The sequence below is a fragment of the Mollisia scopiformis genome, assembly GCF_001500285.1.
Source record: "Mollisia scopiformis unplaced genomic scaffold LY89scaffold_6, whole genome shotgun sequence".
In the NCBI taxonomy this organism is placed as follows: Eukaryota; Fungi; Ascomycota; class Leotiomycetes; order Helotiales; family Mollisiaceae; genus Mollisia; species Mollisia scopiformis.
The window spans coordinates 297,611-308,647 of NW_017263586.1; the positions used below are offsets into that span (position 1 = coordinate 297,611).

The window sequence follows — 11,037 nt, forward strand, 5'->3', positions numbered from 1 at the left end:
GCAGTTGGCAACTTTTTCTCTCCTGGCTGGGATCCTAGCCATGGCTTCTATGGGAAGACAAAAACGTTGTTAAGTGCATCAAGAAGTGTATCCAAAGCGGTTTGTGGTGCAAGCCATTTTGCTTTTCTTTTAGGAGTCTTTTTATGGCTGACGCAGGATATCTGAATTACGGTTAGTACGTGCATCATTTACAGGATAATGGGCACTCGCCGAACTTGGAGACTGGTAGTATCCTTGCCATAGACGCACTATATCGTTGGACAGAGAAATTCTGATTGAATGGTAGCTTGTCGGAGGGGCTTTTGGCCAGTGGCTTGGATGCCGTATCCAAGCTAGCTCTCTTCGTTGATCTCTTCGACAATTCTTCGTTCGGAACCATATGTTCGGATCTGAAGACCGGGGCCGGTTTCGACCCGATTTGTTGTTGATTTCAAAACATTTCAAAACAATCTTTGTGGCTGACGGAGATGCCTTTGTGCACAACATGCGCTGATAAATGCAAACGTAAAAGTTAAAGAAAGGCTGACGAATCAAGAGGAGGTGAAGTCAACCCTTTAACCATTTATGGCAGTGGCGGATCTACAGCGGAAAGCGGCCGCCCACCCCTAAAAGCTACCCCACCATTCAATCTCAGCCTCGTGAAACATCAGATTTCTTTAAATTGCGACATATCGTACAAAAGCAGGACTGATCCTCGATTTACTATTCTCCGAGAAAATAAAGATCATCAAACACATTACATTTATCAAAATATGGCAGATCCCTCAAGAGACACCTATGAATCGCCTTTGAAAGGTTACGAGAATGCCTCTCCTCTCCCAGATGAGAAGGCTGCGGATGGCAAAAGTGAGTAAAGGCATCAGATTTCAGAAGTCATTTATGTCGTTCAATCTACCACAAAGTTGTAGTCTAGTCCTGATTAGACGGTCGTCAACCTTCAGCTCTTTCGTACTGGATATACGTGCTTCAGACTACTGGTGCTAACCGGAAATTGAGGTTATCTCAACCACCAAACGGGTGTCCTAAGCAAGAGCTACGAGAGGTTCACGGATCCTCTTGATAATGGCATCCGAGGAGGATTGTAAGTAAGCCTACTGACCCCTAAAGAGACGGAAGCTGATATATCGCCAGTGATATCCACATTTACTACTTCCACAAAAACCCAACCCAACTACAATTCGCAAAGGATCTCTGGAAGAGAATTCGCTTAGAATGTCTGGTCCCCCTTTTTCTTACTTTTACCTCGCTAACATATTATACTAGTTCCTGAGCTTCGTATCTATAGATTCTGGGAAGAACCAATAGGCCCTCATCCACTAGCTATGTTCGAAGTCAACCTCTTCACGCCCGCCCAATTCGGAGCTTTCATTCCATGGCTGGTAATCAATCGGGGACCTCTAAGTGCGCTTATACACCCAAATTGTGTTGATCCTGAGACGGGAGCGCATGAAGATGAATACAGAGATCATACGCAGAGAGCCACATGGATGGGAAATCCTGTTGCTTTGGACTTGCAACCATTCCAGAAAAGAGAGGCTGAAAGAGAGAAGAAGAGGGCCTTGGAGAAGAAGCAAGACAATGCTTGAGTGATGATATTGTGGGAGGTGGAGTGTATTGATGTTGCGTGTCTGAGCATAGCAATGAGCATGGGATTATGATTATAAGCGCTGATCTTTGCATTCCAAGAAAAAAATTGACTTTTTGATGCTCTTACTACTCCTTCTTATCTCAAGATGAGCCTCAAAGAGCTTCAGGCCATCTGGTGTGAGAATCTCCCGACCTTTTTTTAACCTCATATCAGGATTAAGCGTCATTTCGCACTTGGTTATCCTTTGAGGGCGTCTCCGACTTTCAGAAATGATTTTCTCATCCTCCTATAATTTCCACCTAACCACATATCCGAATACCGTCCTTCTCAACTCCTCATCACCTCTATCTTCCTCGAACATAACCTTGTCCATCTTCTCCTCCAGCACCTTCTCAACCTCGAACCCCTCCTCCTTCACCAACTCAAAGAACGCCATATCCTTCTCAAACAACCACGGCCTATACGGCGTAAAAAACACCAACGCCTTCGCCTTCTTATCCTTCCTCAACGTCTGCCTAACTGTATCAACCAACTTCCCATGCTCCGAATGATTAAACAACAAATCCGCCAAGATCAAAACCTCAAATCCCACTTCCCCAGCCGGTAAATGCGCCAACAACTCCCTCGTATCATTCCCCCAACAATACCCCTCAACAACCATCTTCCTCTTCTTCCCTTCCTCCTCATCATAGAACGCATCAACGTTAACCCTCAAATTCTCCACCAACTCCACATCCGGATAATCAGTCACCACCACCCGTCTCGCCCCCAACCCCGCACACACCAGACTCGGCAACCCTGCCCCAGCCCCGAGTTCCAACACCGTCTTCCCCTCAATCAACCCCGGATTTCGCTCTAGGTACGTAGACACGATCCGGCCCGCTTGCCACAGATGGTGTCCCCACAACGGATTGTGGCCCACGAGTCTCAGCTTCAGTACCCGGCCCGAGAGCAAGGTGTGTGTTTGCGTGGTGGGTTTCGGGGACGGGGGATAGTAGTCTGACGGCTCGGTGAACAGGTCTAGGGTTTCTTCGGTGTCTGATTCTGGCATTGTGGTGTTTGGGGAGGGTTGATATCACGTGAAGGGATTTTCGTGTGCTTTCGCGAATAATGTGGTGAGTCTGCGTTTTGTTCAGGTTGCCTTTTTTTTCTCGGTGGCTCCGCTGCAGGGTTTCGGGCGTGTGGATGCCGTTTCGGATGAAGGCTTGTTGTGGCTTGAGACGGAACTGGATGCTTGCAGTGGCCTTTGGGGTTCAGAAGGAAGGGAGTGCCGGCGGTGGGGTCGGTATCGATCAGGGTTCGTCTTGGATTCTTGGCGAGGCGTTCGTGTCGCAACTTCGACGTCCGATCTTCTTTTGTTCTTTTTGATGCTTTTTCTTACCCCTTGGCCGTTGAGTTTTGTTGCGTGTGGTGATTGTAGTGTGTCACCGAGATTTTGTCATGCCATGTGGCTGTGGGGTGAATCATTGGGGGCGAATGGATTCCATGAATCCGGCCATTGGCTCCTTGGCAGTGGTGATACAAGTGTATTTGTGCTTTTGTTTATATTGCTTTGCTTCTCAGGAGTAGTTTTATTCTTTGCTTGTAGCTTGCTGCAGAGCCCCTTAATTTAACGCATGAAAGCCCAACAGCCTCACATGTACTCATTTTGAAGTACGAGAAAAGTAAACTCTGTGGTATTATTACGCATATGATCTTAACATCTCAACTCATCTCAGTGTATAAACGTGAGCCATCTATGGCTCTGTAACAAATGAATCACACCCAGTACAACAACGGCGCTGCGCTCATCCGGCTAAAGAGATGGTACATTCAAATACACACATATACACACACAAATGACCTTGTTGCTTGCTCTTTCAGATTGAACATGCATCTACTCTTCAAATGAGACAAAGCATACAGAAGCAGGTGGAATATTGACCTAGGATAGTTTGAGATCCATTGGGAAGGTTTCATGGTTTTGTCATTTGTTAAACAGGACGCGTAAAGTAGTCATTGAGACATTTTCGCGAAAAGAAAAAGGCACGTCCAATCCAGAAAGGATAGCAAGGCTATCAATTCACCAAAGTCAGGCGACTCATCATGACCCCTATGACATCGTTTTTCAAGTCAGCACCAACGATCCATTATCTCCCATACTATATATACTCGGCTATATTTCCCTTTTCGTCTTTCTTCTCTTCAAACTCCTCCGACTTCTGACTACCATATCATCCGGGTGCCCAGGGCCTGGATCCCCAAAGTAGCGTTTTTCGCAATGGTATCTGACATCTGCACAAACTTTTGCGAATATTCGCAAAGGTCATATATGACCGTGAAAGTTGGTTGATGACGGCTTGACAACAAACAGTATAAATTGACAACAAAATAATGTAAGTTGACAACAATAACACCTTCCTCTTTCTTGCTCACCATATAGTGTGCATGGGCAAGACCGAAACTACCCTCCTCTCCCCGTATTATCTATAGCTTTCTCTTTTCTTGCCTCATGCAATCCCGCGACCAGTTATGCTGCTTGAAAGCTTCTTTCCTGTCGATGACCTCCTCCAGTGGCTGATAGAGGGGCGATTTGTAGATCTCGGGGGTACTAGCATCTTGAATGAATCACACTATACGGAGAGCTGAAGAAAAGGACTTGCGTGAATCCTTCACAATGCGGAGGACATTTACGTTTCGTGAATGATTAACATTGCGTGAATCGTTCAGATTGTGTGAATCGTTTACAATACGAGAATCGTTCACGCAGCGTGAATCATTCTCGCACCCTGTGACCAATTCACCAACCTAAAAACCGTCTATAGCAGAAAGAGCAATTCACTTCATGAACAAACACCGTCGTCCGAGATCTAATACAGCTTAGCGTCGGCATCCGGAGATCTATATAAACTCGGCTCGCCCTTCTTCTTTTTCTTCCTTCATTAGACGGCATCAAGCAGAGCAGAATATGCAAATGGTTCTGGGATGACCCTGTGGGTGACAGTCTTGGGAGGGGGAATGTTGATTGATGGCTGGGATGGATCGAAGCTTGTAGGATTATGTTTTGACACATCGCTGTTTTGTTGTCAAAGACTTGGGGTGCTGTCAACTGTTTCAGATCGGATTAGAGGCAATGAATTTTTCTTTCATGAGGATTAACACTGATCGACAAGATGTACAATTTACTTTCAGCACTCAACCCGCAACAGTCAATGATGAGTTTCTGCTAAGCATGTTCTTGTGCGTGAATGTCCTTTGCCGTGCGGCATGTAGCTATTAGCGCCATGTTTATGACTGGCCAACATTTCTCGATGTGCAACAAAGCTCAGGCTGTTTCTTCGGTTGTCCTAAAGTAAGCAGCACACTTTCCATACTTCATTTATGATGTACTTCATGTTCTTCAAAGACGAGTCCACCTCCATTGAACCATCACTTATCTTACATTCCACTCAGATCCTGTTCTCAAACCCCGCAGGCTTGGCCAGACAGACCAGAGCCTGATGACTACAAGCACTAGCCCTGCAATTCCGTTCCTCTCTCAACACACTCTCATATCGCAACTCCGCGCTCTTCATCAAACATCCCCAAAATCACTCTCCCTCTCGACGTGAGCGACGTTGTTGTGAAGAGAAACCTGCGACCAGTGAACCCGTACGTTGAGCCGCATGCTGAGAAGCTGCCATTTAAGAGGCCCTAATCTGAGAGTCTCTAATCTGAGAAGCTCTAATGTGAGAAGCCGCAATTTGAGAAGCTCGAATCTGAGAGTCTCTAATCTGAGAAGCTCTCATCTGAGAAGCAACAATCTCCGAAGCTCTCTGTTGCGAAACTGCCGCTGCACTCTGCATCCGCTGCGAAGTACGAAGCAGCTGGCTACCACCTGGTAAGGTTATACCATGCGTACTGACACGCTCTCGCTGAGATCCCGATCCCGACACGTGGCTACCACTCCTATGCAGCGGCGCAGCGAGCATAGACTCGCGGACGTGAGATTCCGATGCTCTCCCCCCTGCTCCAATATCCCTTTCTGGTGAACCAGCGAACAGAAATTCATGTCGACTTCCTGATGCTCTTCGACCAGCACTGATATCCTTCTCTTGTGAACCAACGAATAGAGATTCAAGTCGACTTCCTGATCTTCGCGTGATTCCTCCGCTGCCCTGTGACCGTCTCGAGGATCCGTAATTGCTATGTTGCGAGTCTTCTTGTTGCGAGAAGGGGCCTTCTTGGCGGGCCCGACCTGAGGACTTGTGACGTTTGCGGCTGATGCCTTTGGGGTCGACGAAGTAGTCGTATTTTGTCATCTGTGCGTTCGTGGAAAGCGATTGCAGTTGAGGAGGTTGGTCGAGAAACAAAACGTGATTGTTTAGAGGCAGGGAGATTGGCAAACAGGAAGAATAAAAGAAGGGTCTCTTATACTGAGTAAAGTAAAAGGTGGGTGTGAATGTTACACAGAAGGAGATATCTTATGAATTTTGTCCTAGACATTGTGGGCTGATCTGGATCGACTCAGAGATGATACAATCATGGAAACTTCCAAGTCGCTCTGACTATAACCAAGTAAGCTCGCTCGATCTGATTGCGAGCACGAGTCTCAGATCAAATAGCTAGTAGTATTGGATGGCGACGAGTGCAGCATGACAAAACATACTTGCGGAGTAATTTGAGAGAAGTAGAATGTAGCAAGGTCGTAGCCACTGGCATCATGTCGGCTTTGACAACTATTTGCCTTCAACCCCTTTCTTCCTCGGCTACTAACCGAGTCAACTGGAGCAGTCATAGAAAAGGAGGGCGAATCACGTGATCCGATCCTAGACAGACGGCATGGCATGTTTGGTCGATCGTCTAGGTTTTGCCAGTCGAAAGGTTTGAGTTTTGCCTAAGTGTGACTCTTCGGGAGATTCGGCATAAGACTGGCGGTGTCAAGCCTTTAGTCTCAACCTTGATGGATACTAGAAACTTTGGGGCTTGAAGTGAAACTCTCATTGTTGCTTCTCGAAGGCGTCAACCTTGGGATGCGAGAGATGAGATCAGATACCGTATGGGTGAGCGTGACCGCCCATTGAGGTTTTGAGACGATGCATTGGTCCGGCCGAGGTTGTGCTTTGATATGTGGTGCTTTGATGCCTTTAGTGCGGGTCTGAAGTTCGAGATGGCTCGCCATTAGTGACCGAATGGATTCTTGATGGAACCAGAGATTGAGATGAAGATCCGTGAGCTGAGATCTGGCTTGTCGATCTTCGTCCCAAGTTGATGGTTGTTTCGTTCCAGAGTCCAGGCTTTTCAAAGGGTACTTGATGTCGGGAGCTCTTAATCACGTCGTACGAGACAACAGCCAGCCAACGTCCGTTAGGTCGGTAAAATACTACCTAGGTACTGATTAGCAATCCTGGAAGAGGTCTACTAAGTACAAGCCATCCTGGTCTTCCGTGCAGGAACCAGGAGATCCTGCAGCCTCGTTTCGAAATTCCCGACCCAACACTCTGTTACAGGACGGAGTTGTAGAGTAATCGAGCGAGCGGCGAAGGAGAGATTTATATCCTCGTCACCCAAATCTTCCTCTCGGCGTACTGTAGATACGATGCAAATAGAATAAGCTTCTCCAGCGTCGGATCGTCAGGCTGGCCGTCGCTCTCAATTAGGTAGGTGGCGGCGGTGACTTTCCTCCCCTCCCCAGCAGATGCGCGCACCCTTTTGGTGTCCTCCCCTTGGCTTCGGCGGGGGATTTTCTGTGGCTCGGGACCCCTTGACTCGCTACGCTGCAGTAGTCGTGCATGCACTTGATGCAGTGGACGTGCTTTCCAGTGGCCTCGGCCAACCATAACTTGCTCATGTTCTCCCATGCTTCACTCTCCCCCACCAAACATCACCACCTTGACCAGGCCATGATCCCATTATTCTTCCCAGTCCAGCCAGTCTCGCCGACCGCAAAAGAAAAAAGCTGGCTGCCATTGCTGCTCTTGCTGCATTTGACAATATATGTCCGCGATTAATTGCGGGGTCCCGAAGAAACTTCCTCTTGAGAGCACCAACCAGCGGGACGCGCGCATTCACGGTCATTCTCTGGTAAGAAGCGGCGGACCACCTCAACGACGTGAATAAGAGTGCGCCGCTTCTGACAACTGATCTGATGCTGACCCTCATCATCCCAAAATAATTAGCTCAAATCCCCTCTTCTTCATGCCTCACACTCACTCAAACCCAACTTCACCCTATGGCTGAGGCCCCAAACGCTGCCAATACCACCAATCCAACCCAACCTGTACGATTTGGTTGATCGATCCTGGAACTAGAACTCTCAGAGAAGCGCCAGACGCTCGAGCCGTTCTCATTCGCCTTGTTTGGTCGCCAAATCACCAGTGTACCGGGTCTTGTCGCGGCTGTACATGCAGGTCGAAATTCGGAAGAGTGCAAGCAGACCAGGTCGAAAGTCGGCAGAGGGCAAGCAGTGACCAGGTCCTCCAAGGACGGCGAGGCTTTTGATCTTTTCAGCGTTTGTGAAGCCTGTCTATCTGCATCCAACCGATTGACCGCCAACCTGCCTAACATTACGGCAAGAGCCGACTGCTGGAAAGATGCCTCTGATCAATGGACTGAAGATGGCTTGGTATGTGCTTTTCTTATACTGACCCCGCCGCATGCGCCAACATGAACCTCATATATATCAGAATGGTAGCAGAAGTGGTGTTCCTCTGCTGGGCGCCCATCTACCTATCTTGATCTGTGTTTGTTAACCGCTTACTTACAGTGAGCCATGTATACGAGGGCACCGATCAACGAAATGTACACACGCGAACGAAAGATTAATGGTGCCTGTACGAAAGCCTGGCAGACCGTTGAGCGCATGTCCCCATCCTCGTGGTCAGACATGTGGTTGTGGGAGTGTGACTGCTGCCATACCAAGGAAGCAAACATGTCATTGTGGTACACCAGCGCAGGGCGCTGCACAAGTAGTTCCACGACCCGCGAATGGCACATCAGATCTACCATCTCCAAGCAAGCCGTCCTTCAAGGTCCAGAAGACTTCCAGACCTCCGTCGAGCAGGAAGCAATCCTTCGATCCATCGAATCTCGAGCGGATGGACATGAATCATGTCAACATACAACCATTTGAGCAAAGATCCCAAACAGTTCCAACGACATTCACGAATGGCTATACTATGGCCAACCCCGCACCGGTATATGGTTTCACCCCACAGTATGCCAATATACAACCACAATTTGGAATGGTCCCAATGCAGCCACCTCCTAACCGCAATGGTATCGATGGATCAAATGGCCATATGCCATCGACGAATGGATACAGCAATGGTGTGCATCACAACGGGCTGGAGCATGTTATAGAGAGTCCGCTGGCAAAACCTGTAACATTTAAGAGCGGTGACTCTGGAAAGTTCACCAACGAACAGTCCTACACGGAGCCAGCCAAAAGTGGGCCCAATGGCAATGTCATCTCGAACGGTGGCTCCTGCTGTGCACCGAAACAAGGCACACATAGTCATTCTTCAAGTTCAAGCTCGATATCAGAAACTCGCGAAACTCAAGGAGGAGGGTGCTGTGGATCCAAAGCCGACAAGCCGATATTCAAGGAAGAAACAATGTCAAATGGAACTTCCGCCAAAAACACACCTCACCTTGCGCATCAGACGTTACCACAAAACGGACTACCTTTCAATCCAGTCATGTATCAGCAATTCGTATCTCAACCCACCATCTTTACGTATCCACCATCCTACGGATCGTGGCAGAATCCATTACAGCCCTCGGCATGGCGAGATGGTATGCGATCGAATTATGCACAAGGAGAAATTCCTCTACCTCCGAATGAGATGCCATTTAACACACCTATCATGCCCGCATCGCTGGACACGGTACACACTTGCAGCTGTGGAGACACCTGCCAATGTATTGGTTGTGCAGCACATCCTTACAATGATGCAACGCAAGACTACGTCCGGTCTGCCTACGCATCAATGTCCATCGAAAAGGCGTCGAGCGAAGTGTACAGTAACGGGCAGCCAGCAATCCATGACGGGACCAACGGGCATGACGCAACGCAAGGGCAGAATATTGATCCCGTCGCTTCCCCTACGGCTCAAACACCTTCAAGTACAACATCTGGAAATGCAGACGACCAGAATCTGTCAGCAGATAACTTCCTTTTTGTCAACTACCCATTCACGGGCGAAGGTTGCGGTGGTACAATGCAAGAGTGTCCTTGCGGAGACGACTGCGAGTGTATCGGCTGCACCATTCACGGAAACCAAATCCAAAACATCCCAATGCCTTGTTGTGGTTCACAGGACGATTGTCCATGTGGTGACGATTGTCAGTGCATTGGTTGTGAAATCCACAAAAATACTTCCGGGAGTTGATACTCCCCACTGACGTTATTCCTGTTTATTGCATCTTATGGGGGACGATTTATTGGGAGGTACGATGATGTTATAATTGCTAAGTTTTTTGCTTGCATATATGGGCTATGGCGACTTGCATAAAATGGCTCCTGGTTATTGGGTTTGGGGATCGGGCATTGTGATACCCCTTTTATGTGGTGAGGTTACTTGCCTATGCTCGATTATGAATAGCATAAAAATTGTTCATAGAGAGGATGGACGTATGAGGAAATGAATAATGTTGAACTGCTACACACTTGTGATCTTGTCCTTCAGATCGACTTTGCTGGAGAGGATTTATTTCCCGTGTGCTAAGTTCTATGTCATGCAGCACCTACCTCTATGCTTCTTCCAGATATGATGTAAACAATAGCTGTTCTAAAATTTCATCTCCTCTTCTTCAGACTAAACCTCCGGTTCAGGAGCTGTGGTAGTAAGAGACCTCATCCTTCGCTTACAAGCGAATAAAAGAAGTTACTCCTTTCCTTCCCGGCCCCATCATACCTGTCGTATATAATTTAAGAACCATTTCCTCGTCATCAAAAACGGGGACGTAGCTTAGTGGTAAAGCTCACAATAGATAGCGGCTGGGTACAGGTTGACCAAAACTGGATGGCACTGAGCTGCCTGGATCGATCTGTATTCCGGTAGCACTGAATTGTGGATCGCTGATTCGAATCCAGCCGTCTCCAGCAGTTAACATTTTTGACAATTCTTTTGCTTAAATTTTGCTTCATAGATCCGGTTGTGTTGTTATTCGTTTTTGCTTCTCCGTGGACATAACGAACATGGGGACAAAAGTCCGTGCGTTCAGGCTGTAGAACCTCGAAATTAAAACTCTTCACATTAGGACTAAACTATCAACAACTCCACCATTATGGATCCTTTTACCACTCCACCTATGTCTCCACGTCTCCCAGGTGCAGAGATCAGAACCAAGCACAAAGAGGGCATACGCCGGCTCTTCAAATTCGCTAAAATAGGCCTGCAACAGCTCCAGGGCTACTACCACCTAGGAGACAGCACAGTTAGGAAGATCCTACTATACGATGTGCCTGAAAGAGCGCGCCCTACACG

General features: G+C 47.8%; 4 protein-coding genes and 1 non-coding gene across 5 annotated transcripts; 3 read left to right on the forward strand and 2 right to left on the reverse strand.

Annotated features, from left to right (window-relative positions):
• The first annotated feature begins 566 nt into the window (after positions 1-566).
• Positions 567-1,730, forward strand: LY89DRAFT_441296 (uncharacterized protein). Its single transcript, XM_018207540.1, has 4 exons — positions 567-846; positions 997-1,081; positions 1,132-1,214; positions 1,264-1,730. The coding sequence occupies exons 1-4, from the start codon at positions 753-755 to the stop codon at positions 1,584-1,586; spliced, it is 585 nt and encodes a 194-aa protein (XP_018074696.1). The 5' UTR covers positions 567-752; the 3' UTR covers positions 1,587-1,730.
• On the reverse strand, positions 1,731-2,797 carry LY89DRAFT_441297 (uncharacterized protein). Its single transcript, XM_018207541.1, has one exon. The coding sequence runs from the start codon at positions 2,637-2,639 to the stop codon at positions 1,875-1,877; it is 765 nt and encodes a 254-aa protein (XP_018074697.1). The 5' UTR covers positions 2,640-2,797; the 3' UTR covers positions 1,731-1,874.
• A 2,453-nt stretch (positions 2,798-5,250) lies between these two features.
• LY89DRAFT_730391 (uncharacterized protein) lies at positions 5,251-5,868 on the reverse strand (the record flags this gene model as incomplete). Its single annotated transcript, XM_018219470.1, has 1 exon — positions 5,251-5,868. The coding sequence occupies one exon, from the start codon at positions 5,866-5,868 to the stop codon at positions 5,251-5,253; it is 618 nt and encodes a 205-aa protein (XP_018074698.1).
• Positions 5,869-8,139: 2,271 nt separating this feature from the next.
• On the forward strand, positions 8,140-9,939 carry LY89DRAFT_578582 (uncharacterized protein; the record flags this gene model as incomplete). The annotated part of the gene is made up of 2 exons (XM_018208950.1): positions 8,140-8,171; positions 8,313-9,939. The coding sequence occupies 2 exons, from the start codon at positions 8,140-8,142 to the stop codon at positions 9,937-9,939; spliced, it is 1,659 nt and encodes a 552-aa protein (XP_018074699.1).
• Positions 9,940-10,507: 568 nt separating this feature from the next.
• Positions 10,508-10,652, forward strand: LY89DRAFT_t21. Its single transcript has one exon. It is a non-coding gene; the product is annotated as a tRNA-Ile (tRNA).
• The last annotated feature ends 385 nt before the right edge of the window (positions 10,653-11,037 follow it).

Bases quoted from the DNA above. Each gene is read 5' to 3' on its own strand.
- LY89DRAFT_441297 (XM_018207541.1), bottom strand. From the start codon at position 2,639: ATGCCAGAATCAGACACCGAAGAAACCCTAGACCTGTTCACCGAGCCG.
- LY89DRAFT_441296 (XM_018207540.1), top strand. From the start codon at position 753: ATGGCAGATCCCTCAAGAGACACCTATGAATCGCCTTTGAAAGGTTAC. The intron at 847-996 runs GTGAGTAAAGGC...CCGGAAATTGAG, and splicing joins GAAGGCTGCGGATGGCAAAA to GTTATCTCAACCACCAAACG. The intron at 1,215-1,263 runs GTCTGGTCCCCC...ATATTATACTAG, and splicing joins GAAGAGAATTCGCTTAGAAT to TTCCTGAGCTTCGTATCTAT.